General features: G+C 40.4%; 3 protein-coding genes across 3 annotated transcripts in view; 2 read left to right on the forward strand and 1 right to left on the reverse strand.

The window, feature by feature from the left end:
- LOC131236543 (probable methionine--tRNA ligase) overlaps positions 1 to 5,065 on the forward strand; it is a 28,368-nt gene extending 23,303 nt beyond the window's left edge. The window contains exon 17 of the mRNA XM_058233794.1: positions 4,674 to 5,065. Within this exon, the coding sequence (XP_058089777.1) occupies positions 4,674 to 4,904 (231 nt within the window). The 3' untranslated portion in view covers positions 4,905 to 5,065. The remainder of the gene's footprint in view (positions 1 to 4,673) is intronic.
- A 3,646-nt stretch (positions 5,066 to 8,711) lies between these two features.
- Positions 8,712 to 11,234, forward strand: LOC131236546 (photosystem I reaction center subunit N, chloroplastic-like). Its single transcript, XM_058233796.1, has 3 exons — positions 8,712 to 9,149; positions 10,196 to 10,321; positions 11,087 to 11,234. The coding sequence occupies exons 1-3, from the start codon at positions 8,853 to 8,855 to the stop codon at positions 11,174 to 11,176; spliced, it is 513 nt and encodes a 170-aa protein (XP_058089779.1). The 5' UTR covers positions 8,712 to 8,852; the 3' UTR covers positions 11,177 to 11,234.
- A 40-nt stretch (positions 11,235 to 11,274) lies between these two features.
- On the reverse strand, positions 11,275 to 15,868 carry LOC131236545 (probable polygalacturonase). The gene is made up of 5 exons (XM_058233795.1): positions 15,406 to 15,868; positions 14,898 to 15,018; positions 13,195 to 13,369; positions 12,551 to 12,621; positions 11,275 to 12,433 (listed from the first exon to the last, which is right to left on the reverse strand). The coding sequence occupies exons 1-5, from the start codon at positions 15,838 to 15,840 to the stop codon at positions 11,790 to 11,792; spliced, it is 1,446 nt and encodes a 481-aa protein (XP_058089778.1). The 5' UTR covers positions 15,841 to 15,868; the 3' UTR covers positions 11,275 to 11,789.
- Positions 15,869 to 21,066: the final 5,198 nt, after the last annotated feature.

Genomic DNA, 21,066 nt, shown 5'->3' on the forward strand with positions numbered 1-21,066 from the left:
AACTAGAATTAGAATAAGATAAAATCTAAATCAGATGAATTTGAGGAATAATGGTGAAATAGTAAACTAAAATATGTAGAATTCAGAGGTAGGGAACTAGGGATTCAGAGGATCCGCTTGTAGAGATCAGGGAGATCTACGCTTGATTCATGAACTCAACTGGACTTTGAGTCCCATCTTCATCCAGTTGGAAGATATATCACTAAAGCACAATCTGAACTTCCTTTGATCTAGTTTTTAAAGAGATGAAAGGTATAAGAATTAGATATGAATCCATCACAAATCCATGCCCATGAGACAAGGTAAACAATAGAACTAAACCAATCCACAACCAATCAGAAGACATATGAATGTTAAGAAGAATTCTATCATCCCACCATGTCTAAGGGGCAATGGTGAACAACAGGGCTTCCTAACTGCATAATCACAATAAGCGAATGGACATACTCAAAGCCATCGCAGATATATTGTAATTTAAGTCACAATACATCATTAAAAACTGAAAGCATTCCATAATATCAACTAGCATCAAAATCAAGTCAACATGAATCAAAGCCGTAGGAGTACTCCCATCACGCCACAAGCTTCACCTCTTAGCCCTAGCTAAGAGGTTTAGCCTGGCATAATTGGGCTAAATCTCTCAAAAATAATAATAAAAAAAAACAAATAAAAACTCAAAAAAATAATACTCTCTCTGTCTCTTCCACGGCTGCCTCCAACCTGCCCGTCCAAAGCTTGGATCCCAAATCCCCCTGGTTCGATCCCCTCCTCTCTCACTCTTTCTCCGTTTTATAGCTGAGAAGGTCGGCTGGGAGTTGGTGCATGTGCGTAAATCATTACGCGGCAACGTCTTGCGTATCACAACGGAGCTTCTTTCGGATGAAGATCTCGTCCACCTTGGAGTTCGTCTCTACATTCAACAGGTCGGGTCTAAGACAATTTTGTATGGGCTTCCTGATGGACGGTGTGGATCGGAGAGATAGCTCATCATGGTGGCCCACAGCCGCCTGCAAAACGCAGATAGCTTCCGATTTCCGCAAACAGAGCCGCAGGAAATGGAAATTTCCGTTTTCGTGGCTGAGGTCGGTGGGGTCCACTTAGCGACTACACACCTCATCAGAGCTGGCCATTGGCTCTGTGGGGTTGATTTAGCACATAATTCCGATTTTGAAGAGGATCTGAGCTTTTGGTGGGCCACCGCGTGAATCAACGTCCGGTGAAAGCTCCAGCACTAGCGATCTTATCTGTATAAATGATTGCAAGAAAGGTAGGGGTTTTGGTTAGAATTCTTGTCTGGATACAATGGACAGTCCGGATTGGCCGTCCGATCACGATCAAGAAGGTCGTATCGCCCACGGTGATTGGTCATCCGTTACGCACGTATGTGCGTATGGAGTTACGCTGGGATGCTCGGACGGCCCCTGATCATCTCTAGAGAAGAGATCCACTCCATCCAATAGACTCATGTCGAAAAACCGTTCGACCATGGACGTTTTTGTATTGGATTCGGTGTGACCCACCGAGTTTTCAGTAAACCATCTGAATTGTGTTTGCACGGTGAGAAATCGATCATGCTGCTCTCTTCAAATTCTCTCTCCTAGGTCCACATTATCTGGGCTGTTGGAGTCTACTGAACGGTCCAGATCGGCCTGAAGACCTCAGATGGTGGCCCACTACAAGATCACAACTGCCCGTTCCTTGAAACAAAGCCTTCTCTGTTGCGTGCAGCAGCTGTTTGACCGCTCGTGTTAGTTCAGTGCACAGCGCGTGCACAGTCGACTGTGCACTCCTGGCATGCAAAGTGGGTCCCATATTGATGTATATGTGAAATCGGATCCGTCCATCTGTTGTCCTATCTCAGTTAAGGGATTGAGACCAAACGTGAAGTATATCCAGATGTTAGATGGGCCGTAAATCGACGATTTCTGGGCGGATTTGTCTATTAGACTACTTCCACCAGGATCCAGTGGCTCAAATTTTATGTGTATGGTTCATTTATAGGCCTCAGTCCACGTATGAAGTTTTGGGCTGAACGGATGGTGGAAACTTTGTTGTCTAGCATTCTAGACATCTTTCAGACCACTTGAGCTTCAATTTCTCGATTTTTGCAGATCCTTGGTGTGTAATTCCATCGATCTTGGTCCCTTGGAGTCCGTTCCTTGCCTTTGGTGTCATCGGAGCGTTAAATCCATGCTTTAAGCACCCTTTTTCAGTCCATGCTCGTAAATATACTCTGCATCACAAACACGATTAAATCGGGTCATTAAACGGTATCATGCTTGTAAATCCAGGCAATAATTTGGGTCTAATATGCAATATTTGACCCTCAACAGAACCCAAATATAAGAATGTACTAAATAAAAAAGCTTTATCACTTCTCTTGTCTAGACGACAAGAAAAGATACTCTATGGTGTTTATCACTTCTCTTGTCTAGACACATGTGACAACGAATCAACGATGAGATTAGATCTTCAAACTACTTAAAGAGGGATGACCAAGCCTAGAATGCTACCAATGAGGAGAGATGTATGTCTATAATGTAGCTCCAGTTATTCTACGATTGAGGTAATAGAGTCCATTTGCTTCATATCCTCTACCAATCGTCCACCCTGTTTTTAGATCTTGAAATTCACAATACGAAGAATTAAATGTGACGGAACAATTTAAAGATTTAGTTAGCTTACTCATTGATAACAAACTCAAAGAAAATTTAGGAATGTAAAGTATTGATGACAATGAAAGCAATGGGCTAGGACAGGCTGTACCCAACCCAGACACAGGTTGAAGTACCATCTATTAAAGTGATAGAAGACATAGATGACGATTGTCCTAACTGAGATGACTGACGCACTATGCTTACCTATCATATGATTGGAAGCTCATGAGTCAATGACCCGAGGTACACGATCAGATGGTGTAAGACAAATGGTATCTGACTACGCGAGATGGTGAGAGTAGCTATGGATGATGATGCATGGGTGGAACGGATCTTCGAAAGTTCGGCATATTCTTCCCTAGACAGTGTAACTATATCACCTAAGTATTGTGCTCATAAGTGGAGGAGATAGGATTGGAGACATAACCCTCGATGCCATCATGGAGGAGATAGGATTGGAGACATAACCCCTGATGCCATCATCAGAGGAACAAACTTGATTCCCAAGTAGGCTTATCAATAAGATCCCGACATGTGTCCACTGTGTGGTTACTAGACGGCAGTGAGTGCACTGTCGATTACAACAACCACGGCTGCATTACCATTGAAATCTGTACCACGGCCTCCCTAAATATTTTGGCCTCTAAAGCGACCTCTCCCTGTATCTCTATCACCAAAACAGCGGCGGCCACCACGACTTCCCCCATCTCCTCTACCAGATGCAGACATTAGTGCAGAACTATCTGATGAACTTTGTCGACTGACCACATGTTGAACATGAGCAAAAGCCTTAGTAGTAGATGGAATCTTGCTTGCTACCTCCAAGAATCTAAGTTTGATCAGGCTTGAACTCAGGATGAAAATCAGAGAGGAATTTGGCAACATGGAATTCTTCTCCCTACCATCGCATAGTCTCATAATCTGTTGATAGGGGCTGCTATACGATTTAGTTCCTCACATATACCTTGCAAGGCAGAAAAGCAACCCAAGCTCTCATTCCATAACATGTAATGTCTCTCTCACCAAAGGGCGAAAGTCCTGAAGGTGCTCCATCAACCTCAAGAATTCACCTACTTCTTCATCTGTCAGATTCCTGTGACATTGAGTGGTCTAAACCATGAGATTGACCGACCAAGAAAGCACCACGCTATAGGAATGTTCGCTTCCGGGGAAAAGCCTGGCTAAACTCGGAAAGTCTTCTTTAAGCTTCCTCTTGCCAAGCCATACGTCCTCCTAGAATGGTATCGTGTTTTCATCTCCTACTGAAAATCCAATCTCCTCCTTGATCAAAACATATTTTTAATTTGATCAGGACATAAATCTCCATGAGAATCAGCTCAGAGATGAATATGTTCTGTTACAAGCTTGGTGACAATTCTTGTTCCTGGAAATTTCTCAGGACATCTTCATATTTTGAGGGTTTTCTCAGGATGTCGTTGGGAAAATCATGCTTAAAATGACTATTAGAAAATATCAATAAACAATCTTAGAAGTCTTCATCCTTCAAAAAAGAAAAAATCTTAAAGTCTTAAATATATAGAATGGAATCACAAAAATTAACTCAAAATAGCGATGATATCACAAGAAAATTGTGGAAATGTTAAGACTCAGATTTTTTAAGTTCCTGTGATATTAACACAATTATATTGTTCAGTTAATAATTTGCAAAAATATCGTGAGATTCTCTTAATCTTGGGGACCTTTGTCGCAGTGGTTAGAAGGTGCAGCCCGTAGTGCTCTTTTAACATCCCTCTCCTGGCCTTGTGAACACAAGGCCCACCCTTTTAAGACACTCAATCCTCTGTTGTTGTTGATGGGTGCAAGTATGCCCATCAATGTCAAATTACAGTTGAGAACTGTTTCTTTGAAAAAAAATACAACAAAAAAGAAAGAAAGAAAGAAAGAAAGAAAGAAAAACCCTTCCCATAGTGGTTCCCTATCATTATAATATTTTCAGATTGGCATATAAATTTTGAGAAGAACTGGCGGTGATTGATTATGGACATGGGATTTCAGGTGGAGTTGGTGGATCCACCTCAGTCCGCTCCTGTTGGAGAGAGAGTAATGATTCCAGGGTTTCCTGGGGAGCCAGATGATGTGCTCAACCCGAAGAAGAAGGTTTGGGAGACGGTGCAAACTGATCTACATACTAATGCAGAGCTGGTGGCCTGTTACAAAGATGTGCCCTTCACTACTTCAGCAGGTGTTTGTAAGGTCTCGTCCATATCTGGTGGGTCTATAAGGTAGACATCTCATGCAAAGATATTGCATTCATCTTCTCGCATGCATGGATGGATGTAACACTAGTTTGTGTCCTGCACTGTGGGCTCAATGTGCGCGTTTGGCTGCCTGGTGACATGGTAAATTTGGTTTTGCATGTTATGCACTATTTTGCCAAGAAAGGGAAAGGAAAAGAAACAGTAGACGGTAGAGATGTGCCGCATGTGTTCTGAAGTCAATTTTGACACTATTGTTTTTCTTATATTCCTATAGTTGCTCATTTCGTTGTCACATTTCATATTATGGTCCTGTCCAGTATTTCTGTGGAGTCTAATAATGTATGAGTCTAATAATGCATGAGACTTGTCAAAAGATATGGTGTTAAATTTGAATTTCTTGAAATATTTATTGCCCATATTTTTCAGTGTTGGTAGAAAGAATTGAGTTGAATGTCGGTAAAAGAATGAATTGAAAAGTGCCTATTTGTTTAATCAGTTACCACTGTAATGTAAAGGAAATGTGCAATGATTACAAATTACTTTATTTGTCCTGACAACATATGCATTTGACCATTGATTGCCGCATTTGGTTGGTCGGTTGTAAAATTGTAATGGTGGCATTTTTACAATACTTTAATGGTAAATCATCACCAAAATACACTATTGTCATAGTTATACGAAAAAGTGCAATGATTACAAATTCTGTAATCCCTTTGTCTCCTAAATGCATCTGCATTTGACCAACCATTCTCATGTCGTAATGATGACATATTTTCTTTACATTGCTAGGGAAAATAGCCCTAAAAATCTGTTGATTGCTTCCATAGTAATAGTAAATGATGGTTAAGAACAGGTTTAAAATATCCGCCCCAAACTGCTATGTATTGGCCGATCTGTACTTGTCCATGAATGATACGGCTGTATTGGCCCGTAACAGCCTGATACAGGTTGATATGGCACGATACGGATGCTGGTGATGCTGGTGAACGATATGGCACCACTACATTAAACACCTTGGTTATGAATAATCTTTCTTAAACATAGCAGGTACAAGAAAACAGGAAAATGGGGATTGATGGTGCTTTTCCTTTTTGCTATGGTAGGATAAAGGATCTAGCTGGCTAACTGTATAGAGACCTTCCCATGCACCTAGTTGCATTAGGATACGTGGACAATCCATAGCACCAATCTGGCCATCTATTTGTCTTGACTCACTCTTTATACGCTGCTTTTAGAAACCATAGCAATTAATGATCCAAGCTGTCCTTTCAATGGCATGAAAAGACGGATGGATTCGATTGTTCATAGAATATATTGTCCAGTCATGGATGTTCTAAGGCCATCCTATTGCCGTGGTTTTTGCACTGCAGCAGAAAATAAGAGTACATTGGACACGATGGACGGTCCAGATGGGTGATGGGAATGGTAGTGGATCTAACTGCAACTAGGTGCATGGAAAAGTTTTTATACGCATGCTACATTAGCTCTGTTTCTCATATATGCCAATTGACAGCGGTTTTATCCCTATTTGCATTGACAAATACTAGGGTGATTTGCTGCCATGTGTCAATTTGACAACCTGGTTTTGTCATCAGGTGGAGCCAATAGCTATTACTCATCACATGGGCTGCACCTGAATGAGGGTGCAAAAAAAAAAAAAAAAAAAAAAAAAGGATGGCTAGAGAATAGGGTAATCAACACTGTTAATTCATTGTACACATGGCCCTCCGTGATGTGAAGATCGCCAATATTTTTGGGGCAGGGTCCGCTCAAAGTTCCACTTGCCTGATGAATGGTTTAGATGGCGCTGTCTTCATGTTGACTGGTGTGCTGAGAATTGATTTTCCCTGCGCAAATGCCCATAGCATTTCTCATTTACGTCAATTTCAGCTGTAATGGTGTAGAAACTGGCACTTCAGACCTTTGGTTTCACACCAAATCAGCTGATACTATCTGCCCAGTTGCGGTGGAGAGATTGTATTGAAACTCAATTTTACGTGGGAACCATGAAGAACCCCAATTGAGTATCTCTCATTCATTTATAGGACTGCCCAATCCAGCGTGTTGAGTGTACTATTTAATAAGTGGTATCATCTTCGTCATTTATAAGATTGGTGATGACTGATAAGAGCTGTTGATCAATCCAATATATTGGGTGGTCCCATGGGCCTACCAATCTGACATGGTTAAAAGATGGACTTTGGTTGAGCTTAGCAGGTTTGTACTGGGTTTGGGTCACAAAATTGTAGCCTGTTAAGTAAGCTGGTGAGGCTCCCAACACATCTTTCTACAAGTGGGTCATATTGGGTCGGGCTTGAGATACCTAGAATCCACGGGGAAGAATATAAATTAATTTTAGAAAATTCGAAATAACTTTATTGATAGATAATTGTCTGATATGTCCCTGTTATAATATTAATATATAAAAAAAAATCAAAATTTGTAATTACCAAAAATAATAAAATTTCAAGTCTAATAAAAATCCTAATTTTAATAAAACTCTTCTAAAATCTAATTTTTAAAAATAAAAATTCCAAATAAACTTTTGCTAGAAGAGTCCTAGCATGATTACAAGCTGTTTCTAAAAAAAAAAGAGGAAAGAATAAAACTCTAAAACTAAGAAAATATTAAAAGTTGGAATTACTAAAAATAATAATTTTTCCTTAAATTTCGTTTTTGAGATGAAAGCACGTGTTTTCTGGCGAAATGGAAAAAAGCTGGGTTGGTTCACCTCAGATGACCCATTTCAGTAAAGATTGATAGGTTGTGCGTCCCGTTATGATACCCAGATCAAAAGTTACGATTAATTTATGGTCCATCTTCTTTTGGTCCAACCATGCTAGGAATATATATGTGCCACGTCCTACGTCAGCCTGGGCCTGGGAGTCTGCTCATGGAACGGGTCTGGTAGTCTCATCTTTGGTCCGAGCCTGATCTATTGCAATCTGTAACCCGAACTGAGCGACTGAGAGCAGGTACCAAGGATGGGCCGCTCAGAAATTGTAGGAGGCTCTTCTTCTATGTATCAATTCCTCTAAAATTTCATTGACGATGCGTATTTTGGGCTATGGCTTATCCAAAAGGGGTGGTCTGCCGATTGAATGGTCCCGTACATCAGATGGATCCGACTCTGTAGATGCCCCATTCCAAAAATCAAACTGTGTCCATTCATCAGGTGGCCACTGTGTTAGAATTTAGAAACAGGTAAGCAGCTTAGAATAGCTTTGCCAAGTTTTTTCCACTGTCCATTGTTTTCCAAACTGTGGCCCATCTGATGATTGGACTAGCCTGATTTTTGGGCTTAGATATCTACATGGACGGTGTGGATTTCACATACATATTCCACTCGGGAACACGTGGCTGCATACAGAAAGGAGGCTTGGCAAAAAAAGCTTTTCTTTTAGTAAGCAATAGCATTGATCAGACTGGCCAACTGATGGGCCACCTCTTGAATAAGCGATAGAATCCTGACCATTTGACAAATGGACTTTTGTGGATTGCCACTCAATTTTCGATTACCGTTCAAGCGTGGGCCATTGATTAAGCATACGAGTAAGATTTTATTACAAGATAGCTCAGCCCAACAGATGGTCCATCGATTCATCGGTGTGGATCAATAGGCACGTGCAAAGGTTGAACACCACCCTTCAGTTGGTACATGCCCCTCCATTTCAAAATTCTGTTATGGACCAAAATACCTGTCTTCCTATGGAGATTTTGCTTGTGTGGGGCCAGCCATTATTAAAGTTCTACCACTCAAAACTACTTGTGGGGGCAGTGGAACAAGAAAAGATGTATCCTGCCAATGGGCATGAGGCAATCTCACCTTATCCACACTCTCACCACATTCCTCTATCTCTTCCATCCACACCCTTCAACAAAAAAAACAAACTTCAAAAACTCGCAGCAATCTGTTTTTTAGTCTCTCTAGCACTAGCACTTGATCCATCTTCACTTCGATCTCTATAGAGAGGCAATGGCAGCAATGAATTCAAGTGTCTTGTCATGCAATTACGCTCTCATGGGCACACCTGCTTCCGATGCAAGTTGGAAGCTGGCGTCGTTGCCACCTGCTTCAGCATCTTATCCGAAACTCCCAGTGATCAGAGCCCAAAAGACTAGAACCTCTGGCTTGAAGGAAGGTGAAAGAAGTGAGGGAAGAAGAGCTGCACTTCTTGGCCTGGCTGCAGCCCTTCTCACTACCGCCGCCACAGCTTCATCTGCCAATGCCGGCGTCATCGAAGAGTACCTTGAGAAGAGCAAGTCTAACAAGGTCTGCTATTTGTTGATCCTATTGCATTCATCTTGATAATCATTGTTGAATTCAGTAGACCCTCAGCACAACGACATTCTTAGCGTGTGCAGTGCTTCTAGATACATGGACATGGACCGTCAGGATTGCGTATTAGGTTAACTCCACTTTTCATGGGCTAGCATGAAGTTTTCACAATGATTAAGAGGAACTCTCTATCTGATCAAAATGGATGGTTTGGATCAAAGATGGTCCAATTTTTCAATAGTAGTCCCTTCAATTAGAGACCACTATGGATAAAATGTCTGTTAGGAATTATTTTGATGAGATGACCATTACCATCCCATAAGTAGCTTGGAAAACCAACAGTTATGAAAAGAGAAGCCAGCTTCATCCAACCAACATGAATTTTCATGATGTCCCATGAAAAGTGGGCCAAGCCTAATGGGTGGTCCAGCTTGATGATTAGACTTTCCATGTGTCTAAAAGCATGTAGGCACGCTAAGTGTGTGAGTGCGCCATGGGTGCAGATGAGCTTTTTCATATTATTAAAACTACTACAACCGCCGTAGATGCATGGACCTGACTGTTCTTCCAATGGACCCCACCATGGATGAGCCATATCCCAAAGATCACACATTTAGGGGGACTTTCTCCTGTTGAATGTGAACTATAGATTAAGTTCTTGCGATCTGTTGCTGTGTACTTCTGAAAGTCCTCTGATTAGATGGATATGATTGTTCAACTACTGACTTTCTGGCTTTGGCCTTTCCATGGTGAGGATTCTCAGATGAACATTCATGATCCTGTATACATGTGTTCCATATGGAGGGAAGGACATGTTTCCTGTTGAATATGGAGCACAGATCAACTTCTGCTGTATTTCTGAAAGTCATCTGATTGGATAGATAGGATTGTTTAATCAGTGCGACTTTCCGGCCTTGGCCCTTCCATTGTGGAACTTGTTAGATAAACATTCATGATCCTCTATATGTTTGTGCCGTATGTGTGGTACTGAAGCTCAAAGTTTCAATAAAAGCTTACTAGAGAATATGAATGCGTTGTAGGAGCTGAATGACAAGAAGAGGTTAGCCACAAGCGGAGCGAACTTTGCGCGGGCGTACACAGTAGAGTTTGGCACATGCAAATTCCCTGAGAACTTCACTGGGTGTCAAGATCTTGCAAAGCAAAAGGTTTGAACTGATACACAGATTTCCTTCTTTCTATTTTCGGTACCTGAGATCTGCATTCACTTGTGTGCTTTTGTCGATGTTCAAGAACTTGTAGATTGACTAGGAACTCAGCTGAGATAAATTGGGTTTCCTAATTCCAAGTTCAGAGTGCCGAGCTAAATTCGGTTTCCTAATTCCAAGTTCAGAGTGCTGATTTGATACTTTGGCTTAAAAGTTTTTCATCATCTAGGGCAAGTCCAACTAAAACAGGAGTCCAAAACCAAGCTATTGAACATTGGCCAAGAATTTGCAGATTGACTCAGAACTCAGCCTTGCCAACTTGGTTTTCCTAATTCCAAGTTCAGAGTACTGATTTTCATACTTTGAGTCGATAAGAACTGGGCCTTGTCTATGATCAACTTGACCTTTTGAGTTTTTATTGACTAGGCCAAATCCAACCCAAAAACCAGTTCAAAACGAGTTCTTGAACCATGTTCGAGAACTTGATGATCGACTCAAGACCCGGCTGAGCTGAGTTGGGTTTTCCAAAATTCCAAGTTCGGAGCGCCGAGCTTGATAAGAACTGGGTTCTTGTCTATGATCAATTTGACATTAGAGTTTTTCATTGACTAGGCCTAGTCCAAGTCAAAAATAAGTTTGAAACCAAGTTCTTGAACATGGGTTGTCTGCTTTTGAGTTATTTCCATTGTGAAGCTAATCAGGCCCTGTCGCTTCTGTTAATTTTTATTTATTTATTTATTTATTTTTTCTATTTGGGTGATGCAGAAAGTGCCATTTATATCTGATGACTTGGAGTTGGAGTGCAAAGGGAAGGACAAATACAAGTGTGGTTCCAATGTGTTCTGGAAATGGTGAACTAGTAAGCCCAATCTGTATTTAGTTCCTCTCAATTAAATGCTCCTTTTTAGCCCTTTTAGATTCAATTCAAAATAAATAAATAAATAACAAAACAATTCATGAAAGAATATCCTCTTCTCCTTTTACTTCCTCATTCACATGGATTAGTAAATGAAAATGCATCATACAACCCACTTCTTTACATCATTAGCGATAACAATATAAAAAATAAAAAATCTACTTACAAGGGGGTCTGATAAACCCCGATTGACCTGTCAAATAAATTTAAAAGGAAAAAAGTAATAATAATCCAACCCAGATCCTGTGACACTTATTTTGTGGTCCCTATCTTAAGGAGTTTGCATTGATTCATTCATAACACATTGACAAACATTTCAATCCGAGCAGATTTTTTTGAAGTATATTTGTATGGTAAATGAGGCTCAAGCATAACAAGATTGCCAGACCATGCCAATAAGAAAACACATTGAGAATGTGATCACCTGAGGTTGCGTGAGTGAATCACATCCCATCCATCAAAGAACACGTTTAAGTTCAACCTTAGTTTTTGGTTTGTCGTGTCAGCTAATGCGAGTGCAACGTCGAATCTATTTTCAAATCCAACTTCTTACTAGGCAGTGTTAAGACCGCTACACCATGATGAAGAATCATTACTCTTGAGTTGTGGGCACGGCTCTGGAAAAACTCCAATTGCATCACCTGCAACAAATTCACAATGCCATTTTGCTGGTGGAGCTATCCCATCTAACTGAATATTGATCATACATATCTGTTCAAAGGGTGCGCCGTCCAGCCCATCTAAGACAGGTGCCCTGCCAATGCCCCTCCCAACCACATTATTTATGTAAACACCCTTCACCACCGGAAGGGCCTTAGAGTCCCACCCCTCATCCGGGTGGTCATTAGCACCCCTACTAAATCTTATGGGTATCTTCACCCTGTCCAAAGTCATGTTGGTTATGGTAATGTTGGTTATGTATCCCCCTCTGCCCCTGTCTGTCTTCATACGCACCCCTGCTGCTGAATCCCACACATGCAAATCCTCAACAACAATATTCGATATCCCACCAGACATCTCACTCCCGATCCCGACCCCAGAGCATGTGGGAGTCGTACCGGACACCCTCCTCACGATGATGTTTGAACTTGGGCGGGACATAGCAATCCCATATTGGTCCCATCCACTCTTCACTGCTACTAGATCATCCCCGCTCTCAATGTAACAGTCTTCAATGCACACGTGTGAGCTCGAGTCTGTAAAATTACATAGAAGATTAGCATCCAGTGTATCATCATCATCAATGCAGTCCATGCTAGACACCTATTAGTAAAAAGTACATGAATGAGTGCAGACATGAAAGGCCTACACACCTGGGTCTATACCATCTGTGTTCGGGGAGTTGAGAGGTGCCAAAATCGTCACTTCTTTTATCACCACATTACTGATAATGAAGAAATGTTTCTGAATTAGTTCCTTTTAAGAAATAATCTGTAGAATTTGAAAAAACTGATTCACCTACAACCAATCCTGCTCAAAACATTAATAGAGGAACTAACCACTGTGAATCTTATCACCGTCCAATCAAGATCAGAACATACACCCTACTTGGCCTTGGCTTTTTAGGTGTGGAAAGAGTAATTGTTGCCCACTTCACATTAGAATCAGAAGGTGATAATATTCATGAAGCGGAAGCCTATGGTATTGGTTTTCTGCACCTGAACATTTCCCACGTGTAAAGAGAATGATCTAATGGGCGTCTTCCAGCTCAAATTTCAGAGAGAGTTGTCATTACTGCCTTCAGTTCTAGATGGAACAACTTTGTGGAACCATCACCAGGTGGTGGGTGGTCCCACATGTGGTGGGCGAGAGAAGGTGTTCCAAACACTTGAAAAGCAACTAACCAATCAAGAACTGACGGTTTTCATGTGAACTCACTGAAATTCTGCATCAGTCATGTGTATATTAAGAAGAAGATGAAAAATGAAGATAAGGAAACTAGAAAAGAAAATGGGACCTGCAAAAAACAGGATGGATGGTCCAAAATGGAGAGTTGAGGAAAGTGAGGTTGGAGATGAGAATATTGTGAGAATTCATGAATTCAACGAGGTGACCCCTTGTGTGTTCTAAGGTCCTGTTCCACCACAGCTCCCACCACATTCTTCCCTGGCCGTCAATTGTCCCGTTCTGTCCTGTAACCACACAAAAACCTTCAATTTTCACTTTGGAACATCGAGGCTGTGTTCGGATGGACGACAATTTAATTGAATTGTGCACATTCAGTTTAATCAGGAAAATAGCAAGAACTAACAACGTCTTCTAGTATTCATGGTGGGGAAGTAGCTTTCAAACTGCAATTGTGTTTCGTAAAACATGAAAGTAATGTGATTGTTGTTTGGACCAGCAAAATGAATCTAAAGAAGCAAATTATATATTTCCACTTTATTAGGCTAATATTACAACTCCATTTGATAGTCTATCCAAGCGCCCTTTTTTAGTAGTCACATACTTCACAAAGAATTATGTTTCTAATAAAGAAATTGTAGCATGGAACCCAGACACTCAACATGAATCCAAGTAAGAAAATTACAATTTGGTTATTTCCACTTTAGTAGGCTAATGACTGCAATTCAATTTGATAGTGTATCCAAACAGCCTCAGAAAGTATTGACATCTTTCCCTAGAAAGGGAAATGAAAAACTAAAGGAAATAAGATGAGGAATATCCATTCATGAAATAATGTCCTCTGCAGGATGCAGATGTCAAGAGGAGGGTATAAGAGATGTAAGTGCCTGTTTGGTAGGCGCCTAAAAATGTATTCATCTCATTTTAGTTAATCATAATTATGTTAGAGATCGTGTTCCTTTTTGGTAAGGATGAAAAACAGTCTTAATAACCAACAATCATAATCTCTAATCCATAACTACAATTAAATAAAATGAGATGAACTCATTTTCAACTGGCACCCAAACAGGCCCTAAACAATTTGGGACCATGCAAAGCTTCATACAAATTTCTTAGTTCATTTAGCAAAAACCACCCAGTGTTTAAGGACAACTAAAACCTTAAAGAACTTCTAGTCAACGATGAATAGTATAAATATTTTATACAATTTGATTAAACCCATGATCAAAACATCCAATCCTAGACCTAATGTACTTATTAGGATAATGATATGTGAAGACCAGTTCATCAGAAAGATCCAACTGGATACCTTTCTCATTGGCACCTTACACCACGACCCACAAACAGATTGTCGATCGGCTATTTCAGTTGTTGCGAGCAGGCCCTGTTGTACAGCACCAACAAAAGGTGCCATCTTTCATTTGTCAGATGGGTTCGATGGTGTAGGCCCACTCACCCAGCTCCAGCACAAGCCTGAGCCAGGGCCAGCCGGCCCATTTTCGGGCAGATTGGTAGAATAAATAAAGCAACCCAATTGTAACATTGTATTAGAGAAGGGAAGGGATTATTTAAATCATTAAAAAAAGAAATATATGAATATTAAAAGATGTTGACTTCTTCATAATATGCTCAGGCCTGTAAAGAAATGGAACCAATGTCCACACCACCTGATTGATTTGCATATAAAACAACCATATTACAACGAACTATTTCAATTCCCAAAATATTTTTAAAAGGGTGTATGAAAATCAACCAATGTAGATTGTATATATTAATTTCCAAAACAAATAAGAACAAATAGATAAGTTGGATTACCTGTAACGACAACATCATTGAGATAATCTCCATGTATTAGGCTAATATGCCGGCCTCCTAATCTCTCCCTCCCACGCCCATACGAAGGCAATGGCTCTATAATAGGCCATTCCTTGGGATCCTATTCCATCATTCAAAACAAGGAAAAACACCCAAATGAATAAACAAATACTACAAAATTTGTAGGATTTGAGGTGGAAACATGCTCAATAATCTAAAATTTTAGACCTTGTTAACAACGATACAAGGCCACAAAACAACGATTACACCGTTCGATCTATCAAGGGAAACAGATAACAGTATACCAGAAATAATGAAACCCAATTACTCATGTTCTTAACATGATCCGAAAGATGGTTTTCGAAAAATCATACGATAGAAATACAACAAAACTCATCATATGATTAATCTGAACCATTCAATCCATGGACCATCTTTTTGACTATCTGTTTGCATTAATCAACAACATACATATAAAAAACAAAATAAACAAGAATTGTAAACTTACCGTAGAACCCAAAATAACTGCACCCTTCTCCAAATACAAGGTGAAATTGCTTGTGAGATTGAAACTACCAGTCACCCATCTCCCCTCGGGTATATTAAGCTGTGATCCTCCCTTATCACCATACCCCTTGAGATATTCTACAGCCCTATGGAATGCGCCGGTGTTCGATGTCTTTCCATCGCCGACGCCACCGAAATCGGCTATAGACATGACCATCTTCCTTGGTGGGCTTGATTGATAGAACCATGAACAAGTCATCGGGTCCGCTGGACAGCTAGTACTGGCATCGTTGGAGACTACCGTTGGAAAAACCTTCGTGGATGTCATGTGGAGCCATGACACTGTTAAAATGGTCATGACTATCAATATAAAACCCCATGAAGGCCTTGTAAAACCAGCCAGTATGGTAGTAAGCAATGGCTTTTCGGCATCCATGTTTGAAAACAAGAAACAACGAGATGAATATATATATTTATACAGAGAGAGAGAGAGAGAGAGAGAGAGAGAGAGCTGGCGTTCTGTAATCGCCTACCATAACTGTTTTACGCAGCACGTACGTAAAACATACGAAATATGTGGGGTCGACTATGCTGTGAATGTAAAATCCACTCCGTCTATCAGATGACCACAATTGTTTGGACCGTGTATTTAGAAGATTAATCCAATTAGAAACCTCACATGGGCCACGCCAATGGGAAAAGTATAAAATTGATTTTTGTATCTTCTCTTCATCTTGGTGAGTCACATCTGATTAACGTGTTTGATGAAAGATTAATAACATGGTGGGCCCACACACGAAGCTATGGTCGGTAATCTCATCTCCATTGTTCCATGTGGTGTGGCCAATAAGAGTTCTGAGTCTAGCTGATTTTTGGTATTAGGGCCTAACATTGAGTGTAGAACCTGATAGACGGAGTGGATTTTACATATACAATATAGTGGGCCTTGGAGACTAAGTGGGGCCCACTACAGGTTGTACGTGTATCTTGCACGGACGCAGATCTGAAATTGTAATGCCTTTTTTGTTTTTTTTGGCTTTGATATATGTTTGGGTAGAAGCAAGGGCGGAGAACGCGTGATCCGTTTTGTTCGGCGCGGACGTGTTTCCACAATTGAAAAGCGCATGCCATTAAAGGCATCTCCCCGCCTTTCACGGGGCTCGGATTTCCTACGATTCGGGGAGCAGGTGAAAGAGAAGGTTTCATGGAGCCCCACCGTAATGCCTGTGCGACATCCACTCCGTCCATCAGTTGCGGCAGCTTATGGTGGGACGTCAAACCAAAAAATAGATAGTTCAAATGGTTGAGTGGGCCACACAACAGGAAACAGTGGAGATGGGAATGCCCGCCATTCTCCTTCTTGCGGTCCACCCAAGTAACAGATGTGCGGTGCATGCATCACCCTTCAGCACATTCAACCAAATGTCAAACGACACGCACGAGGAATATAACGGAAATTTCTGGAACGTGGAACAGAGCAATGCGGATTAGGTGTTACCCGGTAAGACCTTAGCGGGTGTTACCGTTACCGTTTGGGGAACACATTGATGAATTTATTGTAAATCTACGCCGTCCATCCATTTTTAAAGATCAGTTTTGGACTTGATCCAAAAAAAATTTAAGAAGACTCATTTCTCATATGGACCACACCACTGGAAAAAGTGGTGAATAACCATTAATTTTTGAAAATTTTAGCACCGCAGACGCTGTGTTTATATGTAATTTTTTTCAACGGCTGCAAGTTTTTATCCCCAAAGTAGGTTTTTAAGGTACGGAAATAGAATTTTGGATGAATATACCCCCGATTTCAGGTAAGAGCAGGTGAAAAAGGAGGGGTAATTTCGTCCGAAAGTAGGTTATCCGTACAACAGGAGCTACATTGGTGAGGTAAGTTTAGGGTCGAGAAATTTACAATGTACGACCCATTTATGGCCCATCCACATTCGTAAATCCACCTCTTTTTACCTTTCAAGAATAATCCCCGTACGTACGGACGGATTGCCAAAGGTCGAAAATGCGCCTGCTTTTCCTTCCGCAGAGGATCGGCCGCTGACGCTCCTCGAACTCCGAGTTGTACGAACGGTTCAAAAGAAATCAAAGTTACATGGGCCCCACAGTTATGTATTTATTATATCCACAACGTTCATCCATATTTTGAGATCATTTCGGAGCATTATCAAAAAGAAAAAATCATACCCAAAGATCAACTGGACCACACCACAAAGAGCAGCCAGAAAATTGATTTTCACCGTTAAATATTTTGTAGGGCCCACCATAACATTTATTTTCCATCCAATCTATTCGTAAGGTCACAAAGACCTGGATGAAGAGGAAAAACAAATTTCATAATGATCCAAAACTTCTACGACCCCTAAAGGGTTTCAACAGTAGACGTTCAATCCTCCACTGCCTTTTACAGTGTGGTCCACTTGATAGCTAAATCTTTCTTATTTTTCGTCTCAAGACTTAATACGAGTTTGTCAAATAGATGGACGGTTTGGATATAACACATACCTCGTAAAAGGACCCACAAAGGCCGTGGAGATTATAATAGGAAAAAAAACCTGGATCTATGGCTACGGATTATAACCGTAGCCATAACCGAAGCCATGCTTTTAAAATATGTCCTTTGCTATGTATTGGAGGTCTTTCGACATGCACTAATATATCGAAGGTCTTTCAATATGATCGAAAAGGGTTTAGAACTGTTCAACGAGTTTGCATAAAAAATCCTGCAATTTTCGATACGTATCGAAGTGTATTTGATATTATCTAAGCTATTGCTACGGATTATAGCCGTAGCCATAACTGTTGGCTGTAAATGTCTGTGCAAATTTTTTATTTTTTTATTTTTTTATTTTTATTTTTGACATGGAGAACTTTATTCTGCCTACAATTTTCTCTAATACATATTTATAAAAATATGTGTATATAAGTATATTGAATTTTTTTCTCTCTTTTTTACATTTCTTTCTTTATTCATTAAACAAGAATATCTTTTAAACCAAAATTAGTTACTTGACGAACCATATATGATTTTGGGGTAGGAGAAGCTACTTTAGCCAACTAACCTTGTTGTTTTCCAAGATTCCATCAAGTTGATGGTCGAAAATCCATTTCATTCACTTCATAGACAATTTCAATCAGTTTGCAGTCATTTTCATTTATTTTATTTACTTCACGATCAATTCCATGCATTTTAATGAGAAAAATTAGAATAATTATAAATTTCTCCTAAAAAATCAAATGCATTTCACTGATCATTTCCATTCACTTCACGGTCATTTCCACATATTTCAACACATAGAACATGTTACTATCCATATGCATTTCATGTCATTTATGCATTTCACTGTCATTTTCGGCGATTGTGTTTAGATTCACGGTCATTTCCATGCACTTCACGATCAATTACCTTCACTTCACGGTCATTTCCATGCACATCATGGTCATTTCCATGTATTTCACGGTCATTTTCGACGATTCCGTTTAGATTCACGGTCATTTCCATGCACTTCACGATCAATTCCCTTCACTTCACGGTCATTTCCATGCATTTCATGGTCAATTCACTTCACTTCACGGTCATTTCCATTCATTTCACGGTCATTTTTGGCGATTCCGTTTAGATTCACGGTCATTTCCATGCACTTCACGGTCAATTGCCTTCACTTCACGGTCATTTTCAAGCATTTCAAGGCCAATTCGCTTCACGTTAGGGTCATTTTCATGCATTTCACGGTCATTTCCGGCGATTCCATTTAGATTTACCGTCATTTCCATACACTTCACAGTCAATTCCCTTCACTTCATGATCATTTCCATGCATTTCATAGTCAATTCGCTTCACTTCACGGTCATTCCCATGCATTTCACGGTCATTCGGTGATTCCGTTTAGAGTCACGGTCATTTCCATGCACTTCACGATCAATTGCCTTCACTTCACAGTCATTTCCATGCATTTCACGGCCAATTCGCTTCACTTTAGGGTCATTTTCATGCATTTCACGGTCATTTTCGGCGATTCCGTTTAGATTCACGGTCATTTCCATGCACTTCACAGTCAATTCCCTTCACTTCTCGATCATTTCCATGCATTTCACGGTCAATTCGCTTCACTTCACGGTCATTTCCATGCATTTCACCGTCATTTCTGGCGATTCTGTTTAGATTCACAGTCATTTCCAAGCACTTCATGGTCAATTGCCTTCACTTCACGTTCATTTCCATGCATTTCACAATCAATTCCTTTCACTTTAGGGTCATTTTCATGCATTTCATGGTCATTTTCGACGATTCTGTTTAGATTCACGGTCATTTCCATGCACTTCACGGTCAATTGCCTTCACTTCACGGTCATTTTCATGCATTTCATGGTCAATTCACTTCACTACACGGTCATTTTCATGCATTTCACGTTTATTTCCAGCGATTCCGTTTAGATTCACGGTCATTTCCATGCACTTCATGGTCATTTCCACGCATTTCACGGCCAATTCGCTTCACTTTGGGGTCATTTTCATGCATTTCATGGTCATTTCGCATCACTTCATGATCACGATGCATTTCACCATTAATTCCCTTCACTTCACGTCATTTCCATGCATTCGGTCAATTTTCTTCACTTCACGGTCATTTCCATGCATTTCACGGTCAATCCGATTAGTTTGATTCCATTTTCATTTTCCGGCATTCCCTTCATCAGTTCATTTCCATGCATTATGGTCGCTTATTCACGGCATTTCACATTTAAATCCCGACGATTCCATTTCATTTCACGGTCATTTCATGCATGGAATTGGCCGTAAAGTGAAGGGAATTGACAACGGAATCGCCGGAATTGTGAAATGCATGAAAATGATCATGAAATGAAGCAAAGAGATTGGCCGTGAAATGCATGGAAATGACCGTAAGTGAAGCGAATTAACCATGAAATGCATGGAAATGACCGTGAAGTGAAGGAATTGACATGAAATGTATGGAAATGATCATGAATTGCCAGGATTAACCGTGAAATGCATGGAAATGACCGTAAGTGAAGGAATTGACCGTGAAATGTATGGAAATGATTGTGAAGTAAAGGGTATTGACCGTGAAATGCATGGACATGACCGGGAATCAAAACAGAATCGGGATTGGCCGTGAAATGCATGAAAATGACCGTGAAGTGAAGCGATTCCGTGAAATGCATGGAAATGACCGATAAGTGAATGTAATTGACCATGAAATGCATGAAATGACCGTAAATCAACATAATTGTTGGGATTGATCGTGAAATGCATGGAAATGACCGTGAAGTAAATTAATCGTGAAATGCATGGAAATGACCGTGAAATGAAGTGAAATTGACGTGAAATGCATGGAAATGACCATAAAGTGAAGGTATTGACCATGAAATGCATGGAAATGACCAGTAAATCCAAACGGAATCGCCGAAATGCATGGAAATGACCATGAAGTGAAGGAATTGACCGTGAAATGCATGGAAATGAGTGGGAATCAAAAGAAGCGAATTGCCGTGAAATGCATGGAAATGACCGTGAAGTGAAGTAAATGGCCAGTGAAATGCATGGAAATGATCGTGAAGTGATAGGGAATATGCGTGGAAATGACAATGAAGTGAAATGACCGTGAAATGAAGAAAAATGACCGTAATCAATC

The sequence above is a fragment of the Magnolia sinica genome, chromosome 2 (genome assembly GCF_029962835.1).
Source record: "Magnolia sinica isolate HGM2019 chromosome 2, MsV1, whole genome shotgun sequence".
In the NCBI taxonomy this organism is placed as follows: domain Eukaryota; kingdom Viridiplantae; phylum Streptophyta; class Magnoliopsida; order Magnoliales; family Magnoliaceae; genus Magnolia; species Magnolia sinica.

What these genes read in the sequence shown, in the direction of transcription:
- LOC131236546 (XM_058233796.1), top strand. Translation starts at nt 8,853, where the DNA reads ATGGCAGCAATGAATTCAAGTGTCTTGTCATGCAATTACGCTCTCATG. An exon ending in AGAAGAGCAAGTCTAACAAG is followed by an intron (nt 9,150 to 10,195) that starts GTCTGCTATTTG and finishes AATGCGTTGTAG; the next exon opens with GAGCTGAATGACAAGAAGAG. An exon ending in AAGATCTTGCAAAGCAAAAG is followed by an intron (nt 10,322 to 11,086) that starts GTTTGAACTGAT and finishes TGGGTGATGCAG; the next exon opens with AAAGTGCCATTTATATCTGA.
- LOC131236545 (XM_058233795.1), bottom strand. Translation starts at nt 15,840, where the DNA reads ATGGATGCCGAAAAGCCATTGCTTACTACCATACTGGCTGGTTTTACA. An exon ending in CAATGATGTTGTCGTTACAG is followed by an intron (nt 13,370 to 14,897) that starts GTAATCCAACTT and finishes GTGTGGTTACAG; the next exon opens with GACAGAACGGGACAATTGAC. An exon ending in CACAGATGGTATAGACCCAG is followed by an intron (nt 12,434 to 12,550) that starts GTGTGTAGGCCT and finishes GTAATTTTACAG; the next exon opens with ACTCGAGCTCACACGTGTGC.